The sequence below is a fragment of the Hippocampus zosterae genome, chromosome 5 (genome assembly GCF_025434085.1).
Source record: "Hippocampus zosterae strain Florida chromosome 5, ASM2543408v3, whole genome shotgun sequence".
Taxonomy (NCBI): Eukaryota; Metazoa; Chordata; class Actinopteri; order Syngnathiformes; family Syngnathidae; genus Hippocampus; species Hippocampus zosterae.
Window position 1 is genome coordinate 865,179 of NC_067455.1, and position 20,539 is coordinate 885,717.

General features: G+C 55.6%; 3 protein-coding genes across 3 annotated transcripts in view; 1 reads left to right on the forward strand and 2 right to left on the reverse strand.

The window, feature by feature from the left end:
- Positions 1–20,539, reverse strand: part of LOC127600986 (mannosyl-oligosaccharide 1,2-alpha-mannosidase IC) — a 264,345-nt gene that overhangs the window by 194,938 nt on the left and 48,868 nt on the right. The window lies entirely within an intron of this gene.
- On the reverse strand, positions 8,270–8,884 carry LOC127601192 (60S ribosomal protein L24-like). The gene is given in 5 exon segments (XM_052066254.1): positions 8,270–8,323; positions 8,385–8,648; positions 8,650–8,735; positions 8,738–8,848; positions 8,851–8,884. Coding segments are annotated over 5 exon segments (549 nt in total).
- LOC127601193 (cathepsin L 2-like) lies at positions 12,586–13,511 on the forward strand. The gene is given in 2 exon segments (XM_052066255.1): positions 12,586–13,422; positions 13,425–13,511. Coding segments are annotated over 2 exon segments (924 nt in total).

Genomic DNA, 20,539 nt, shown 5'->3' on the forward strand with positions numbered 1-20,539 from the left:
TCGTTGTAGACCTGCTTGCACTCTGGGCATTTCAGGGGCAGTTCTTGGTTCTCGTCGAGGACCGACTTGAAGTAGGTCTGGAAGCACTCGGGGCACAGGAAGTGCGAGGCGGGGCAGGTGATGCCCGGCACCGAGTTGTTCGAAAAGGTCATGCAGGGCGATGCAGGTGAACCCCTTCTTTGCCCCAGAAGACATTTTATATCTACACAAATCTTGATATCATTTGTAGTGCATGATGTCCTGGCTGATCGACTCATCAGCCGTCCTTAGGGGTCATGTCCTTGTTATACTTGGTGATCATCTTGGTCGATTTGGTGCTTCTCATGCATCTGGAAATTAAAAGACTGAGGTGTACTCCATGAAAACTTACAAATAAAATAATTAGGTGGCAAGACTAATGCTTCCATTTAATGGTTGTCATTTCGATGCACGTTTGGATTAATCTGTGTCACCGGGACCCTCACAGGAGCTTAACTGGCATGACCCTCTGCAATCGGTCCTAAGAAATATCTGCTCTAACTGCCCATGCTTATTCTCTAGCCAAAAAAATTATTGATTCTGATATAATGAACGATCAAACTGGGTAGGTTGAGTCCCTGCAGATTCCGCACGTGTTGCCCCAAAACAATCGGATGTAACCGCTCTCCCCCCAGCTCGGGCCCCAGGAGTTCTTGACTTTCCAGGTCTCGTTGACCGCCCCCACCAGCAGCACCCCGTGGTTGAGCCGGTGCCGCAGTTGCCGAACACCCCTGAACTGTACTGCGCCCAGGCAGACGCGTCCACCGCCACCGCGAGCGGGCTACCGAACAGAGCATCGTACATCTACGTGCAGCCGATGGTGAAGTTGTAATCCGAGTTCTTGAACGCAGGAGAGAACTTGGCGCACTCGCCCTCCCTGCCAGTGTAGGGTAGGCGGATTCGGTGGTGATACCGGCATCCCTAGTGTACCGGAAGGAATTGTCCATGCGGCCATTGGTGCAGCCCCAGTTGCCATAGAATTTCGAGCAGTCCAGAAGCTGTTGCTAGGAATAGGAGTGCAACTTGCCCCCGTTTTCAGCCTACCAAGGGCCTAGAGGGCACCGGTAGCCGAAAAGGCCCACCCGGCGCTGCAGTGGCCCTGGTCCTTGACGTTGGTGACGAATCCTTTCGTGGTCCAATCGATATTATCAGAGTATACGGGGACAGGCTCTCCTCGACCAGGCCTCCTTCTTTCTACAGATAGCCCAAATATCTTTGTTCGAATTCGTCGGATGTCAAGGCGGAAAACTGGTTAAGGCCCAGTTTGTAGGTGGCCTTCGGGTCAGAGTTGTGCTCTGTGATCGCCCGCACGTTTCTGCTCGAAGATGGCCATCCTGAAGATATCCTCCTCCGCAGAGAAAGTGAGCCCGTGCTACGCCTTCCAAGTGCTAGTAGAGGGGGCGGGCAGGCTGCCTACGCACCAGCAGCAAGGTGGCAAGAGCGACTGCGGCAAAGATGGCCAGGGTCACTTTCATTATTTATAATGATCATGCTTCAGTCATCATAAAAATTATACATTAAAAGGGTCGACTCTATAATCAATTGGCAGAATGCTGTTCTGCTCCAGACAGAGTCGGTTCGAGACTAGGCCCAGAGACGGCCCAGCCCTGCCCACTATTTCGCGGAGGTGGGGGATCCCCAAGACCTTCAGTGTCAAGGAAAGCATGCATGCTGACTTGAAAGGCCTGCCGAGCCATCTCGCTTGGATGAAGTGCGATCGGTGCCAGTTCACCAGCCACGAGGTCCCTGGGCCCGGCAGCTACAACCCTGCCGCCAGCCCCAACAGGTTGGGTGCAGTGTACCCCCGGGAATAACGGTTTAAAGACAGCCTGCAGCCGAACTCGGCAGAGATCACCTACCTGGAAGACCGCAGGCCCCAGGTGAAGCAGCGGACAAGCAGCTTCAAGAGCAGCCAGGTTAGGACCTACTTCGACAGCCTAGTGTACAAGACCAACAACGAGGACGTGGCCTATTTGCGAGAACTCATCGGCTTCAAGGATGAGCAACCGGGCCGGGCCTGTATGATGAGACTAAGCCTCGGCGCAGCAAGTTTGCCCCCCAGAAATCGTAACGCTTTCAGACCGTAGAGAGATTGGTCCAGGGCCTGGCAGCTACACTGACATCTATGGCAAGGTACATAGCCCGCCAACCTTCTCCTTCAGCAAGGGCAGGAGGGAGTCGGCCTTGGTGGCGCCTCGGGCTGGCAGCTTGCTCGGGCCTGGTCAGTATCACCAGGACCCGGGGGCATTCGCTAGGCCTAGATTTTCCAATGCCTTTTTCAATGTTTCTGAAGACCGCTTTCGAGGCATGTTCCCGGGCAGTCAGGCGCCGGGGCCAGGCGCATACCAAAATGATGGCGGGACCCAGAAGAAGCAGATTCTGAGCAGCAGCTTCAAGAACAAGGGGCGGGAGGCCTCCCCCAAGTCGCGGGACGAGCAAGCTATCCGGCTGGACCATTTCGACATCAGCAAAAAGCTGTAGAAGATAAAGGAGCGGAGCGATCAGCTGCGGGACCTGAAGGTCAAGCAGCCCCCGGGGTTCCAGTCGGGTGTGGCCCGCTTCCAGAGATGAGCATGCTAGAATGAGTCACTACTTCTTCTTGAATAGCTTGTTGAGCTTCTTTTCGATCGAGTCGTCCAGCTTCAGCTTCATCTTCAGCCGCTCGGGGTCCGGTAACTCCTCGAACACCTCGCTCAGGTCCTCGAACTCCTCGCTGCCTCCGCCCTTCCCTGGAGAGCTGGCCGCCACCTGGCTCTTCTTCTCACTGTCAGGTCCAGCCCCTCATACACTTGCACGTTGTTGGTGAAGATAACTCCGTCCGAGCTGCGCCGTATCCACGGCGCATTCGTCGGTTCTCCACGTCATTCGTGGTGAATTCCCTGAGCAGCCGTTCGGGGATGACTGTCCGGGGTGGCTGGCAGTCGAACTTAGGCAGGCCTAAGTACGGTCGTACCAGGACAGTCCTCCGATCGGGTAGCACTACGCTCACCGGCTAGAAAAGGGAGGACAGCTTTTAGTGCTTGAAGGGGCGTAGCTCTTTGTCGGAGGGTAGGGGAGTGTCTCCTTTGAGCATCGCCAGCATGGTCTTAAGTTCATTGAGAGGATGGTCAGCCACCATGTCGGTAAGCAGTCCCATGGCACTGTCAGCCTGCTGGAGTAGGAGCAAAGCAAAAATTAGATTGACCTTGATCTGCAATGTTGAGAGCAGCCCCTCCTCTTCTTCGTCCTGGTCGAGGTCCTTTTCAACCAGCAGGGTTCAGTTCCTGCACGTACAGTTCGTACTGCTGGGCGTAGAACAGCCCGTGCACCCAGAGCATGTGGAGGTCGCCTTCCCTGAAGACTGCGTTCCGACGGGACACTGCCTCTACCGCCTCGCGCAGGAAGGGATGTTTGCGGCTGTCGGCAGGTGTTTGAGCAGGGCCAGTTCCTGCGTGTGGGGGTGGCGGACAGGGCCTTGACTGCATCGTCTAGTTGCAGCAGCATGAAATGGGCTTTGGCAATGACAGCATCTTTCGGGACTGTCGTTGTGGCGGTGTGAGTAGGCCAGCAGACAGTCCTCGTAGGCCTCGTTCTGGAAGAGCAGAAGTCCCGCATGCACGTGGATGTCAGGGTCGTCGGGTTGAGGGTGATGTACTTCTGCAGGTCCAGGAAGGCCTCGCTGGAGTCGTCTTCGTGCTGGAGGCAGCGGCTGCGGTACAGGTAAGCGTCAGCATAGTTCTCGTCGAGGCTGAGGCAGATGCTGAAGTCGTTGATGGCCTGCCGGAAATTGTCACAGCAGGTGAACGCCAGCCCCTTTACAAAAAAGTGCTTGGCGAAATTCTCTTCGCTTTTCTTAATAGCTTTCTCAATGTCCGTGATCCCCGACGCGAACTCGTTGCGGAAGCAGGCGATTATTCCCCGGCAGAAGTAGATACTCGCAAACATGTTCGACTCCGCCCCCTTCATGAGTTCGGCGGCCCGGCACAGTTTCTTGACAGCCTGTTACAGCAGTGGACTCTTCTGCAATTCTTTGCGGTTGGTAATAAGGGAGGCCTTGCGCGTAAGGGCGATGGCCATGTAGAAATGGGGGTCAGTCCGGTTCTTGTCCAGCTCTCGACCGCCTCTCGGAAATATTCGATCGCCCCTTCGAAATCCTCCTGTTCGAAGGCGGCCACCCCTTCGCATATGGCTTTATTGTACTCCAGCTAAGGGCTAAGATCCTTGATGGCCAAATAATCCTTAAGGGCCGTTAGTGCTGGCCCAGGCAGAAGTGGCCGTACGCCCGGTAGGACGGGCAGCAGTCTCCGCACCACCTCGCAGGACTGCCTCAGACTGGGGTCCTTGCAGAGTGTCAGTCGCTTCCCAGCTTCAGAAAGGGTTACGACGCCCTCCTCGAATTTCTTCTTCATGAGCTCGATGACGGCCTCAACGAACAGGACCACGTGCGCGATGGCATCAGTGTCGATATGGGCCAGTTCGGCCCGCTGGATGAGGTGGAAGCACTCATAGAAGTCCAGCTCCTCCATGCGGATCAGGATCTGGCTCAGAATGGCTCGGGCACTCCACTTGTCAGAGTCGCTAGCTTCAGCGCCTGCTCGTAGAATATTAAGGCGGAGTCTTTTTCGCCTTGGGCACGATGCACTTCACCGCGATAGAACAGCGCCTCAGCACACCTGGGGTGCAGCTTGAGACTCTCCTGGATGTCGCTCGCCGCCTTCGCGAGGTTCCCCACGTGGTAGTGCGCAATGCCCCTGCGCAGGATGATGTTGTCTTTACCGTCTGAGTCAATCTCCAAGGCCTTTTCGTAAAAGGTGATGCCTTCTGATACTCCCCCTTCTCGCGGTAGCAGTCCCCACCCCGGCGAGTGCGATCGGCCTCGCATCGTTGATTGCCACTGCACTCTCGAAGTCTCGCTGGGCGTGGTCCAGCTTGCGGTCGCGGAGGTAATATTTCGCCCGAAACACGAGTGCGTCGTAGTATTTCGGGAAGTTGTTCAGGCAGGCGTTGATCATTTTTAGCATTTCGACTGGCTTGCCTAACTTCTTGAGGGCGATGCCCGCCAGTAGATAGGTGTTCTGGTTGAAGAAGGGGTCGATGCTGATAATGTCTGAAAAAAGCTGTCCCGCCCGCTCGTAGGCGTGGTCGGCCATTTCCACCAGCCCCAAGTGAAACCGCGCTTCAAGCACCCTGCCTTCCTTACGCACTGATCTCGAGAGATACGTCCGGGCCAGCTCTAACTTGCCGTCCTTGTAGGCGGTCTTTCCACTTTCAAGTAACTCTGCGTAGGCGGGGACAGAATCGGCCGGCCGCGCTTGGATGGTCTGATAAGACTTGAGGGCATCGTTCTTATTGCAAGAAAGCTTGCGTCGCATCTGGGTCAGTCGATCGGAGTCTCGCCTTGCAAGACGACCGTCCTTCTCGCGAGACAGGCTGCGGATGACCTCGCCATATCGGCTGGAGGGAGGATTGTGCTCCTCGTAGCGGGACTTGAGAGTCTGGAACTGCGCCTTGAGAGACTGCTTCATGCTGCTGTTACCCCTTTTGAGCCTGCGGGGGAAAGGCCTACCTCCGTTCAGTTAATGTAGACTGCCCTCTTGGGGGCGAACCTCGTACACCTGGGCGAGGGTGGTCTTGTCATTGATCCGCCTGGGGCGGGGCTCTAGGGTGGGGTTCTTGAGCACCCGGCCTCCTCGCGCGTGCATTATTGATTAATCGTCTTGTCATAACGGGTGTGATTGGGCAGATCGGATAGATATGAACGAGGTGTTCATCAACGAGCTGGCGATCCGCCTGGCCTCGCCCCTCTACAAGTACCGCGCCCTCCTCGGCCCCGAGGAGTACGCCCCCCTCCGCGAGGCGCTCCTTCAGCAGTACCCCCCTTCTCCTCCCTCGCTTCGAGTTCCCGGTCATCTACTCGGCGCACACTCTGACTTAGCTAAGACTGGATCGCGAGGGCAGGCCTACGTCCTGTCGGTCGAGGAACTGGAGATGGGGGAGGAGGACGGCAAGCTCGTGGTGCTGGAACTGGTGGGACACTGCGTCAGGGCGTCTCGGCTGCACCTGACCGAGCTGGAAGGCACGCACCTGGCCCTGAACCCCTTCCTGGCCGAAATCGACCACTCGGCACGGGCCCGCAAGACTCCGGGGTTCAGCATCCAACCTGACTTGCAATTTGGCGTTAGTTTGCGGATGGTCTTTTTTCACCTCGTGGAGGGCTTCGACAAGGCAGAATCCTACCTCGAGCCGGTCGCCGGCCAGGGCTATCAACTCCTCCTGCGCCGCTTCGAGCACTTGTTCCATCGCTTGAAGCGCATCGGTTTTACCTTCGACGGGTTCCGCAAAACGCCCTGCCTTAGGCTCGACCCGGGCTACGTCGTCACCATGGACCAGGCCGAGGTCTTTCTCGGCAAGCGAGGCACTGCCGACTGGAAGGGCTGGCCTGTCTTCCCTGCTGTCCAGTTCGGCTCCCAGTTCTCCAATGCCAGACGCATCGGCTCTTAGGAAACTCCCTCAAACAGCGAGCTGCAGCTGGTTCCTGCCAGCTCTCAGGAGTAGGCGCTCGGCATAGTCAAGGGCGAGGCGCAGACGTCCCGGCCGGGCGCTGCACCCCGAGTGGGGCAGGCCGCCCGCAGAGGACAGCGGGCTCGCTGGACGAGGCTGGGCAAGGCAGCCTGGCACCTCAAAAAGCCTCCTCTGGGAGAACAGCCTGCAATTGCCTTGAGTCTTGACGTGAAGGAGCACGGTGAAGAATTCCTTGTCGGGGTGGTTTGTTCGATGAACGCTTTCTTCTCGAAGTTCCGCTGCGAGCAGACTAGCTGTGGCCCTCCCGACCTGGCGAGGACGATCTGCGGGGTGGTTCTGGGCAAGGTCAAGCAGTTCTATTCCATGCACAAGACGTACCCCTTCCGCGTGATCCTCTTTCGGACTGGCCTCGACTCCCACAACCTGGAAGCAGAATGCGCTTGTCTGGAACAGATTTTTCTGAAGTACCGGATCGACAACCGTCTGCCTGAGGACCGGCTGCGGCTTCTGGCCACCTCGTGGGGCAAGACCACTAGCTCGTCCCCCACCTGCCGGACGGGCCCGTCCCATCGCTCAGCTTCATTCCGCACCACAACACTTTCTTCATCCAGCTCTCAGGCCAGCCTCTGCTGCGATTCCGGTCTGTACCCAGGAAAAAGGCTGCAGCGCGCATCTGGCCACACTGATCGCCAGACTAGCGCTGTCAGGGTTCGGAAGACTAGGCCTGCTAGAGTACGCGAGGTAGCTCAACGACTTCGGGGGGATGCAGTCCTCCTTCAAGTCGCGGGTCATGGAAGGGCAGCTGCTTTTCCTGGTCTGATCAACCATACATCAATTTAAATTCGAGCATCCTCTTGTATCCCTCAAAGAGCTGCCCTGCCTCTTTGGAAACCTCTTGCCGGGGCTTGAATGAGTTCAGCATGTGCTTGAAGTACAGCTATCTCTTGGAAAAGAGGCTGGTGTCCAGCCGGTCCATCGCCTTTATGATAGAGCAGTCTTCGTCAGCTTTGCGACGCGGGTGCGTTTGCGCGTAGGGCTCAGGCGGGCGCTCCTGCTGCAACCTCGGGACCACGACGGTTGCAGTCCTCTATCTCTTTCATCTGTATCCTAGCACAAGAAGTGCTCTCGAACCCTGGCGTCGATCCTCTCCAAGTTTTGCTGATATTCCTACTGGACGCGCAGATCATTAGGAGTGACAGTCAGCCCCCGCATTTTGGGCAGGGAGCCGGACCTCTTCCTTGCCGGAGAGGAGGGCAGGCAGACCAGTTTGTCCAGCCTGCGTTAGTACAGGAACGGTGCGAATAGTGGCTGTCGTAGGGGACAGCCACAGTCCGCCTTGGGGACATGGGGCTGGCTGAGTGACCTGCGGACTGCTCGGATGGGGTTGTCGTGAACCAACTTTGAAGCATGGTCGCGGGCAGGGCTCATTTAAAATAAAATTAATGGGAGTAAAATAGAAGTACGAACTGCTGAGGCTGCAGGCGATGGCTTGCGAGACCCATCGGCCGTGCGCCACGGCCTTCAAGGAGCGCAGTAGTAGACCCTTTCTGCTGAACGAGCAGGGCCTGGAGCGAGTCATCAGCAGACTGTGGCCCGACCTGCAGCTCGAAGCAGACAACTACTTCAAGGTGATCCTGCTGGCCCAACTCAGAAAGCTGTCCAAGCACTTCGTGGTATCTGAAGGCAAGCTGATCGTCTCCTATGAGGCTGAAGAGTATCTCAAGAGCAAGATGCAGAGGCGATCAGCCTTTCAGCTGAGCAGCAGGTTGCCAGGAAGGCCTGGACCTAGCTGCGGGACCAGACCCTGCGCATGCACAATGAGAGGATCGAGTTTGTGGAGGAGGCGGGGCTGGACGACTACTGACTGCTATGGGATGGGGATGTTCATCTGCGCTTTCCCTTGGGGCAGCGCCTTTGCCGCCCTTGCCCTTGTCGTCGGCCTTCTTGCGCTTGTCCTCGTCCTTCCTGGCAGCCTTGTTCTTACCGGCCTCGGCCTTCCTCTCGTTCTTCTTCTTCTCGGCCTCCTTCTTGCGGCGCTCCTGCAGCTCTCGGACCGCCTGCTCCGCGATGGCCTTTTTCTCTGAGTCCTTGAGGTTCTTGGTCTTCTTGATCTCCTCGAGGGAAATGCCCCTCGATGGGCCGCTCCTTCTTTTCGGCCCTCTTCTTCTTCCGGTTCTTGAGCTCGGAGGCCTTGAGTTTGTGGTTCAGTCTGCGCAGGCAGTGGTCCAGGTGATCCTTTGGGCCTTGACCTTCCGCAGCCCGAGGCGGTAGGCCTTCCTCGTGCCGTAGAAGAAGGTGCGGCCATCCTTAGCGATGTAGCGCAGGCCTTTCCCGGATAGCACTTCCACTCCGAGAAGGAGCACATCTCTATCCTCACCATTTCAACAAATAATTACTGCAAATCTGCCACCCTCTTTTCCGCCGAATCAGCACTTTCACTCTTCAGAACGATTCTGATTGAACCAGGTACTTCCTGAACCGCGCGGCCTTCTCCCCCGACAGACCGAACCCCTTCGACACTCGCTCCACGACATCGTCCACCCCCTCTCCTTGGTAAACTTCCACCTTCTCGAACTTCGTCTATCGAGTCGCAATTCCAGAATCAGCCGGACCGGCCGCTCCTTCGACTGCGACTTAAACGCCGTGCTCTCCATGGACTTGTCCCTTGAGCTTTTAAGGATAGTTCTAGCAGTGACCTTTTCTTCTGGTTTGACCATCTTGACCCTCTCCTACTCAACGATCCTTTGTTCGTTGAGCCTGTCCCTTCGGAGCAGCTGTACCTCCTTCTCGAGATGCTGGATTGAGGCACGGTGGTCCTTCTCCAGGCGGAACTTGATGCCCAGGGCCTCGCCTGCTGGACAACTCTCTAGTCATGGCTAGCGACCATTTTCTCCCTTCGATGAGATTCCTTCAGCCTAAGTTCTTCGTCGACTTCGAACGATTCTTCGGGTTTGACCGAGATGGAGGATTTGGAGAGGTCGCTGTTCAGGCGGTTGTGGTAGAACGCCTTGAACTCCTCACTGTTGAAGGTCTGAGGCGACTTCTCGTCCTGGCTATAGGTCATGAACGACTCATCCCGCAGCTTAAGTGCAGAAGCTGGCTCGTCCTGGGCCCTTCGGAAGCCCATGAAGCTGCTGACCATTTCCCGAAAGTGTTCGAGCGGACAGTACCCATCTCTCTCAACCAAATGCCAGGCCTCCGCCAGCAACGAGCGGTCCTTTGAACCCTCTTGCGTCTGAGTCTCGCCCACGAATCTGAGCTCGCCCACTAGCTGGCAGAACATCAAGTAGTTGATCTGCGACTCGCCCTCCGGCACCACGTGCTGGATCACTGTGCTGATCTCCTTCTGCAGCTTGCGGTGGGCCAGGAGCCTGCTTCTGCTGCTCGGACTGTATTTCGAGGGTGAGGGGATTTCAGCCTGCTACTTTTTTGGGGCTTTGGCTTAGCCTCTCGATTAGTGCTTCAGTCTGCTTTTGCGAGAGCTTCAGTACGGCCGGTTAGGGCTTGTTCATGCGGCTCGCTTTGACGTCTGATTTTTAGTTTGGATGCTGCGGCTGGTGTCTCTGTGGGTCGAGGAGCTGAGATGGTGGGTGGTGGGTTTTGATTAACAGCTTTACGCTAATGTTCTCTGAGTTCCTGACGCAACTGCTCGATGCGATGTCGCCGCCTAAACTCCCGCGACTTCGGACCGCTCATAAATTGACCCTTTGGCAGGCCTGTTGCTGTGCTTCAGGATTTTGGGCCTGAAAGTGCACATCTGATCTTATTGGTCCTGCTGAGTCTTCTTTTTGCATGCCAGTTTTGCCTCCTTTTCTTTGATAAACACTTGCTGCCTTGCCAGAAATATTTCTGCCTTCTGTTTCTTGTCCTCTGAGTGGGCAATTTGCTTTCTGTTCTAGTCCTTCGCCACTCGCGGCGCTTGGGATTCTGAAACCTTGGCAGGCTTTCGCTGGTGCCTCTGGGTGGCTCATTGTCGATAACGCGAGGTGAAAAGGGCTGAGGGTTGTGACAGTTCTCAGCTCCCATAACGGATCGGATTATAAGTATCAAAAAATCGTTAATTTATGAGCAGAAAGCAGCGTTTTTATTGACACGGCCTTTAAAATATCTCTGACTGTCAAACAGAATGCATTGATAGACAGCCTTACATATCCAATCGACCATTAATTAAATAAATATTATTTGTTTAAATTAAATAAAAGTAGCGGTTCTAAAATCACCTGCTCTAAGTGAATTCACTTTCGAGATTCGGTATCATGCACATTACTTTTTAAACCCAAAATGAGGCAAATTTAATTTATAAATCCTTAATTATTCGTCCCGTCCCTTCATTTTTTATATGATCTAATAGAAACTAGCCAAATTTCGTGCCCTCTGCGACCAGGCGGGCAGAACAGCTTTGGACGAAGAAATGAGCCTGTTGTATTCTATCTAGCAGTATCGATTTGATAGCTTTAGCCTATCAGAACTGGTAAAGCTGTACAAACGAGTGTGCCAGATTCGTTAGAACAAAAGCCAGGACCGGACGTGGATTTAAAACGAACTTAAATTTTTATATGGGTGGTCCTCAAATCCGCAGAACTGTGGAAGAAGTCCGAGGAGTCGTTTTCGGACGCGGACTGGCAAGAGATCAGCAGCCTGTTCTACGGGAAGGACTACCGCGTCTGCAAGTACTACGCGCGGCAGGCCCGCCGGAGCGACGTGGGGAACGACTTTTAACCTGCGGAGGATAAACTTCTATTATAACTTCTAGAAAAGTATAGTGGTAAAGTGCGCTGGAACGAAGTCGCGCTCGATATCTTCATCCGCTCCAACGAGAAGTACTTCAAGAAGGCCAAGCAAGTACGCGAGAGGTTCATCAACCACCTGGACCACCGGGTCTACCGCATGGACTGGGACAGGGCCGAAGAAAAGCGCATGCTGGCCATGGTCCAGGAACACGGTAAAAAGTGGGCCAAGATCGGCAAGCTGCTGCAGAACCGGACCGAGAACTGCATCAAGAACAGATACAACAGCCTGCTACACAAGGCTCAGAAGGCCTCCCGGCTCTCCCGTCTTGACCACAGAGATCTGAGCTAGACCGACCTCATTGTGCAGTTCCTTGAAAAGGACGAAGAGCCGAAAGAAAAGGTCGAGGTGGCGCCACTGCAAGTCAACTTGCTCGCAGAGGGGGCGGAACCTATCTGCTCACCGCCTAGTGTGTACACAACGGTATCCCCCTACTCCCCGTTTTCACCAGTGTTCCTGGTCAGTCCTATCTTCTCCACCTCGCCGCTGTCCCAGCTGACCCAACAGTTCTACATCAACCGACACAGCCAGCAGTGATATTATTCAATATGTTTGTAACTATCCATGCTGTTGCTTAATCTCAGGGATGGAAAGGAAAATAATTGATCCACTTTAATAGCCGAAGGACTTTTGGTTAAGGAAATTAATAAAAAATGCCTAAGCAGGCCTTGATAGGTACTGGCCCGACGGTAGACCCGATGACTCGATACCGGAAGATCATGAAAAAGCGGTAGAAACAGCGTGCCCCACGGAAGGAGGGTACCACTTAATAGGACCACCAGTCAAAATGGACTTAGTTTCTGGCAAGCACCAGGCCAAGCCTCAAAAGCAGCAACCTACGATGAAGTGGACCGTGAGATCCAGAGGGAAATTGACAGAAAAAGGGAGGACATGGACTTGCAGCTCAATGGGGTGATGGTCCCCGGGTTGGCAGAGCCGGGTTGTGAACCAGGTGGCTCAAGTCAAGGGCAGGCCGATAACTGCTCCGAAGTGCGAGCGCGTGTGTGAGCGATAGGTTAGCGGTGTTCCGGAAGGGCTTGAGGATATTGTCAGCTCTAGGGAGGAGCTGTTCAAAATCTTGGAGCGTAAGCGTAACGGATTTTTAAGCTGATTTTGGGATGATGATGGAGGAGCAAGGACAAGGGAGGGCTGGGGTGATCGGGCAAGGTCAGGCAGGAGACAGGGCTGGGACTGGTAATAAACCCGCGAAACGGGGTGGGAAAGGGTGGTAGATTTGCCACTTGGATATATAATCACATATTGAAAGCAATAACAATAATGAAGTCAATCTTGGCCATAATCGGCAGCGTGGCGCTCGCCACCTACTTTGTGCTGCACAACAAGACCTCCTCGGGCCTGTATGAGTCCTGGAAGGTCCAGCACGGCGTTGAGTTCCTGGGCGAGGAGGACTCCTTCCGGAGGGCCATCTTCGAGGAAAACATGCGGGTGATTACCGAGCACAACGCCAAGGCTGACGCCACCTACAAGATGGGCGTCAACCAGTTCTCCGCCATGACCTCGGACGAGTTCGTGAGCACCTACCTTGGATACATCGAGAAGGAAGACAAACTGCTCGGAATCAGTGAGGACTTCGAGTACGACGCTGACATTGACTGGACCGACAAGGGCGTCCTCACCGACATCAAGGACCAGGGCCGCTGCGGCTCCTGCTGGGCTTTCTCCGCCACCGGCGCCCTCGAGGCCATGGCTAAGGCCAAGACTGGTGAGCTGCCCTCGCTGTCTGAACAGCAGTTGGTGGACTGCTCGCGGTCGTACGGGAACATGGGCTGCAACGGCGGGCTGATGGACAGCGCCTTCAAGTACACCCGGGACCACGGCATCACCACCGAATCCGCTTACCCTTACACGGCCAAGGACGGCTCCTGCAAGTCCTTCACCAGTGCCTTCAAGAACGCCGGGTTCACCGACGTGCGGGGCTGCTCCAACTTGTACACTGCGCTGGCCGGCCGCCCGGTCTCGGTCGCTGTGGACGCCACCAACTGGTCTCGCTACAGCTCCGGCGTGTTCAACAACTGCGGCACTCGGCTGAACCACGGCGTGCTGCTGGTTGGCGCGACCGACCAGTTCTGGACTATCAAGAACTCCTGGAGCACTGGAGCAGCGGATGGGGCGAGAGGGGCTTCATCCGGATCTCCCGGGGCAACACCTGCGGCCTGTGCAACCAGCCCTCCTACCCCAATTGATCCATCAATTATCAATAATCTCATCGATGTCAGTCCAGACACCCGTTCACGAACCCCAGCTTCGGCAGTCCCAGCCGCAGCGGCTGTCCCGGCTGCCCCTCCGCCCGCTTCTTCTCCTGCGAGAAGTTGCGGATGCTGCGCTTCCGCTCCAGCTGCTGCTTGACCCTGGCCACCTGGTAGTGCGGCACCAGCTTTGCCTGCCGCATCGGCTGGTACTCCGCATGCAGCTTGGACTCGACGATGCCGGGGTCACTTTTTTTTAAAAAAATTGTGGATGTTGTTTCCCACGAAAATGAACTTCTGCTCGAAGAACTCGAAGCCAACTTCAGGATCCTCCCGCTAGATCAGCCCCGGGTGTCTGCTCTCGATCAGCGACACCCTCCGCCGGGGCTCTGAAATCTCCGAGTTATAGTACCTCGACTGCACGACCGGCCTGGTCGAGTGCGAAGTCTCATTCTTGACGCCCGAAGAGAATCCCGCCTGCGCGCGGGCTATGACCCGCATCTTGTAGCTCTCAGTAGGCTTCCTCTAATGGTTGGTGCTGGGTTTTCGCAAGGGACTCTGGCGCGAGTCCTTTCTCTTGACCTTTTCGATCTCCTTCCTGCGCTTCTCTCTTTTCAGAGGGCAGTCTGCCACCCGGATCTTCTTCGTGTTGGGGCTGGCGTTCTCTTCGTAGCAGTTGATGATACCCTCCATGAGTTTGAAGAGTTGCTCGTTCGGGAGGAACTCGTCCGAGGCTGCGGAGTCAGAGTCACCGTCCTCCTCTGGGTCGCAGTCGGGGCAGGGCGGAGGTGGCTCTTCCTTGCCGAGCATTTCTATCATGAAGTTGAGTTCGTCAGTTTCCAGGTTTTTGAGCTCCAGAAACTATGTATTTTCTTGGCATCTATTCCCCAGCCCCTGAGTTCGGGCTCGACGGGGGTTTTGGGACTGCTTGACGGGATGACCCCGCTTGGCAGTGGTAGAGCTGGATCTGGGCTGTTTGGGGTGAAGGGCGGATGAAGTGGCGGACATCTTTGTCTCGGGAGAATGGACTACGACTTCGAGCTTGTCCTTGATGAGTCTCCTGCGAGCCAGGTACTCTTCCTTCTGTCGTAAAAAACTCTAGTGCTCGTGTAGAGCCAGACCGATGCACCGACCCATTTCCTCCCATAGCTCCACCCGAAAAGCCACCCGGGTCCTTTTTTCGGAGTCGAAGAAGCTGTCCAGCGAGGACTCGATGGTGTAGGACATGGGCAGTCCCATCTTCTGCTGCATGACGGCGCGGGCAGTGGCCTGCTTGCTGGCAGGGATGCGAAAACTGCAGGAGTAGAAGCGGAACATGTTGCTCAGTCTGCCCAACAGCCTCGGGATTATCTTAGCCCGTTGATAATTGAGGTCAGTGATGGGCCACTCGGGTCCAAAGGCGAACACACTTCGCTTGGCACTGTGCCCGTGCAGGTCCAGGAAGGCTGACACCTTGCCTCCGTAGACTAGCTTGCAGTTCCGCACTAGTTCCTTGACCGCCGCCACCTCGGGGTTCAGTACCTTGCTGCTGTTCTCGAACTCACGGTTAAGGTCCTTGCCGAACACCCCGGTTCGGGAGTTTCCCATGATCACGCCGTCCGGGTTCAGCATTGGCACGATTTTGAACACCACGCCCTCCCGCAGCCTCACTGCCTCGGGCTAGTCGCTGGTCAGCCAGAACAGCAGCCCCCGCATGACATAGCTGGAGTTGGTTTCGCCTGGGTGCACGCGGGCAGTCACGACCACGCAGTGTTTGCCGGGCGCCCCATCGAACTTGCCGACAGTGAGCAGCGGCAGGCTTACGCCAGAGAGTGAATTGCACAGCTTGCCGCTTTGGAAGATTGTATTCGCGGGCTTGTTCCTGCCCTCTAGAAGCGAGATGTCCCGCAGCAACTGGCTGTAGCTGTAAGGCACGCAGTATGCAAACCGCACTTCGTCTCCCTCCTCGAACTGGTGCTCGAAGGTGAGTCGTGGTCGGCCGGTCTACAGGCTAAAGGAGAAGGTATGCGGGGTCTGGCGCCACGCGGGCTCCCGTCTGGTAGAGATGTAAGGCCGCATACCGCTCTTGTAAAGATTGTTGACCCTTCCAAAGTTCATGATTGTGAAAGTGCCCTTGACAGCTTTTTTGGCACAGACCCGGAAGTGGAAGTAGGAGCAGAAGCCCTGGGTGTTGGTGTCGGTTCGGATGTAGAGCTGGTAGTGCGTCTCGGCAGTCTTGATAGCGGCATCCAGGTTGCCGGACTCAAAGGTCGAGTCGAAGACCAGATTCTCGGTAGACATGGTGGGGTTCATGCCCATGAAGATCCTGCCCCGACCGTACTTGAAGTCGGGGTAATGGCTTTCCATGAAGTCGCTCATGACTCTATTCTTGGCCAGGTGGAAGTGCAGGAACTCGTAGCCTAAGTTTGTGAAGGCCCTGTGGAATTCGAAAGTGTGCTGTGGCCGCCAGCCCAAGTAGACCACCCGCTCGCGCTTTTCGAGTTGGGTCTCGGACAGGTCGGTCAACTCACGCACTCTGCGGTCGAGGGCGCGCTGCTCGAAGTAGAGGGGGATGGGCCCCGGGACGTGTTCCTTGGGCATCCAGCCGACGCGGATATCGTGTTAAAGCGAGTACTTGTTGTGGTAGCGGATGGTGAGCCCGTCCTGTGCCATAAATAAAAGGTGATCAAGACAATCCCTACTTTAGACCTGCCTCAACTAAGCCTTAAGGACTGCCTTTCATCTCACTTCAATACCTACTAGTTAGGAGGGTGTCGGCTGCAATCCAATCCGAACTGACAAGATCTGTAAATAAAGAGCTTCAGTACTCGAAATTGTTACTGATGGCTCGGTTGTTCAGGCGCAGGGCGAACTTAGTCACATGCAGCCCGTAGCTCAGCCAGTCCGGGTCCGCGAGCCGGGACTCGATCTCCGGTTGAGGAAGCCGACGAGGGCGCGCTTCAGCAGCCGGCGGTTGGCCCTACTAGAGAACAGCAGGCGCAGATGCTCGATGGACGCCTTCTTGATGCTCAGGTTGCTGATCCCGACAACCTCCATGAGCTCTTTCAGCTTTATTTCCAGCTTGTTCTTTTTCAACATGCTCTTATAGACCCGGACGATGTGCTTGGGGATGTTGGTCACTGATTTCTGCCGTAGCGCCGGCTCCTTCTCGGCCAGCCGCCGTCGCAGCTCTTTGATATCGATCTGCTGCCATCTTGGCGGTGAGCATTTCCCGATTAGAACTCCTGTCCGTTGGCTACCGGCTAGGGGCAAATCAAGCCCTGAGAAGACGGGGCGGGGCCAAAAGTAGCACCAGTCGATGGCCGACTCGGGCAGTTCGTTGTAATAGATGTGCTACCTCTAATCGCCTAACTGGCTTATCTCGCCATGTTCACTCACATCGTGAGGTTACTGTCTCGCCTCCCTCTGCTCATCCTGACGCTGAGGACTCACATCATGGAATTAACGGTCATCTTTCGTATTCCCAGTATCCTCTCCCTTGAGATGGCTTCCCTACTGATGGAGACTAAAATTCATTCAAATTTTGATTGGCTTAGACTCCCAAATATTCCATATCTTGCTGTTTCCCAGCAGGTACCAGTACAGCAGTCCCACCAGCACCACGATCGTCAGTATGTTCCAGGCCAATTCCAGCCCAGGCGCACCCACCCCCGAGCGGTAGTGCGTCACCCTCAGCCGCGGTCGTCTGCGTTTTTGAGTCGACATATTGCGCTTAGCCCTGATCCAGACGGTTACAAAACTAGCTCCTCTAAAGTAGTCGCTTCCTCGACTTCCCCGCAGAGGTCAATCATGGCCAGGGTTTCTGTTTGAGGGCTGTAAAATACGCCCTGGCCTGCTCCGTCAGAGGCCACCACGCCTTGCTCGACGCAATACAGTCGCTGGAGGGGCGCAGGGAACTCGAGCTACAGTTGGTTGTAGCTGATGTTTTTCTTGATGGTCAGGACATTTCCGGCCTCCAGCACGAAAAGGCCTCCCTGGCAGGACAGCTACCTCTTCGGACTCGACATATTCTCCAAAGAAGGCAAGGTACCACAGTCTGGGTCTATAACGAACTCTGGATCCGAGAGGATCTCAAGGCTTGAATCTTCGACGTGGAACTGACAGAGCGGTGACATCATGATCGGTGGCAAGCCAGCGTGCGCCCAGCCAGCCAGAACAGCAATCATAATCGCAACAAAAAATGATGAATAGCATGACCCCGTACCACCACCAGCAGGGGCCTCAACAGCGGCAGCCCGGTGACTTCGGGAACGCCATCATGGGCGCAGCCTCAATCCTGTCCATGTCCTTCTCCGCCCTGCACCTCATCCACTTCGCCGCGAGCTGGCCACCCTCTCCAAGTCGATCCTGCTGTTCGTCCTGAAAAAGTCAGCGAAAGGTGTCAAATTCGTGGGGTCGTTTTGGGTGACTCGCTGGGTGGGAGGCTGTCTGCAGCAGCTCTATGACAACCGCTTCGTGAAGCCATCGCTCCGCAGCCGTCTGCTCAACAAATTCCTTTACCTGCTAAGGATGCTAGCCATTGCCGCAGGGCTGCTGGCAGCCTACTGCAAGGCGCAGGTCGACGAGACCCTGGACCACCGGCTGAAGGTGATCGACGGGTCCGAGGAGGACCTTGCCGAGATCGCCGAGCCCTCCTCCAAGAAGGAAGGCTATTTCTGACCCGTTGATGATATAGCATACTTCAGTGGCAGGCAGCATTTTGCTCGGCCTCGATAAAATAACTACGAAAGGATTGTTACAAATTAGAATGCAGGCAGCCGCTGGCAAAATCGAGCACCCCCTTACTAAGGGCCGGGCTCAGTGCCTCTGCCCTCGAGACTGCGTTTCCTGATCCAGCAGCCATCCAGATCATTCCCCTTGACTGCCTGGACGGGGAGGAGGCCATCTCTCACCTCCTCTTGCAGCCCCTGATTAAGTGCTAGATAGACTCCCACCGATTTTTTCGGCCCTCTTCAGTCTCTGACACTGCAGAACCCAGCCTGCCATAAGCGCTACGACTCTTCTGCAAGCAACTAAATGACCACCTCTCAATCCTCCTCGAACTAAGCAACAGCCTCAAAGTACGATTTTCGTTGTACGACCTAGACAAGCGGACGTCGGTGGTAGCCGGCGAGGGAGAGTCTTTTGGCTTGCTGACCGCGAACGGACAGTGGTATTCGGTGAGCTCCTCAAAGACGACTGTCAAGAAGGGCAAGGACAGACTGAACGACAGTCTTACCAGTAACCAAATCAAGCGGAAAAGATTCAAAGAAGAAGATTTTTAGCCTCTGCAATCGAAAATCTTGCCCCAGCAGGTAGGCGTCAACGCGGTTCCCTGCACTGCCGAACTACATACACAGACGGGTCTTACCCGCACCTGTCATGATGGTCGGCAGACTGACTTCCGCAGGGACTTTGCGACCATCATCGCCGATCTCCAGAGGGACATCTGTCTACAAACCACACCAATTTCTCAATAGGACGCTTGGACCCTGACATCAACATTGGACTGTTTTGCGCAAACCTAGTCGCCTGTCGACAGGGCAGTGGGCCCCTCCATGGAAACCTATCCACCTGTCGACAGGGCAGTGGGCCCCTCCATAGAAATATATCCAAGTGTTGACAGGGAAGTAGGCCCCTCCATAGAAACCTATTCACCTGTCCACAGGGCAGTGGGCCCCTCCATAGAAATATATCCAAGTGTTGACAGGGAAGTAGGCCCCTCCATAGAAACCTATCCATCTGTCCACAGGGCAGTGGGCCTTCTATAGAAACTGTTGACAATGCAGTGGGCTCTTCTATAGAAACCGTTGACAGTGCAGTGGGCTCTTCTATAGAAACCGTTGACAGTGCAGTGGGCCCTTCCCTAGAACTGCAGGAATTCGGAGCGGGGCCAGGCAATTTTGCAATGACCGAAGAAAAATCGATATCTGCCCTGGCTGAGACCCGGACAGTAGGCCTGGGATAGTACATAGAACGGATATCGACAAGCACTGGCCTGCATGTGCAAACAAGCGAGACCAGTACAGGCCAGCACCTTGAGACAAGCGAGTGGGGAAATTAGATGCCCAGGAAAAAGTTCGAATAGGTGGCGGTGGGAGAACATAAGACTTACGTGCAACAGGCGACCGGCAATCATGTTGACAGGGCAGACGTGTAAGTAGAGGCCAGGACCCCTCAGGCCACGCGGTCTACGAACTGCCACTGCTCGAGTCAGGACATCTTCACCCAGACAATCTGTTTCCAGCAGGAGGCGGCCTGCCAGATGGTGGTCTTCCGGCACCACACCTCCACTCAGGTGGTGATCTAGCTATAAGAGACGGACTGCATGACTTCCGAGGTTTCGACGGTTTCAAAAGGCACACAGTCCTTCGTGCTAAAAGAGAACGAAGAGACTGCTCCTAGTTACCACTTCTTATAAGATTTCTCAGTAGGCAGTCTTGCCATTGCGCCCGTCGAGACCACGGAGAGCCAGTGCTAAGCGGGGGGGGTCAGACGCTGCCAGCCAGGCAGAGCCCGTTCTCAGGGACGTCTTCATGCAAACCATGGTTAGGCTCTTCCAGTCGAACAATTCTCAGACAGCGATGTCCTGCTTCGGAGTAGCGGATTGCCCTTCTCAGACTGTCCAAAGCACCCGAGAGCAAAGTTGCTCGGCAGGGCCAGCCTGTGTCGAGACCGCCACTGAACCTGGCTACGAGGGACTCATGTGTGTTGGGGTGCAAGTGGGCCGACCGTTTGATGAACTGGACATGCGCAGGGCTAGCTCTCAGCTGGAAGAGCGCCCACGCCAGGTCAGCAACTGGGTCGAGGACCCAGGCAAGCGACTGAACTCGCCGCGCCGGGATACCGACCTGTATCGGATGTACAAGCCAGCATACCAGGCGCAGAGGAGCCGGATGGTGAGCCCCGGGAGGCGGGCGAACGACAGCCTGGAGCTGGAGGCCACGTGGGGGCACCGGGTCTGATTGCGTGAGGAATCACCGTGAAGTGCGATGCGCGTATTTATGCGTGACTATCATGTTCTTGATCTCGTCCAGGGTCCGCAG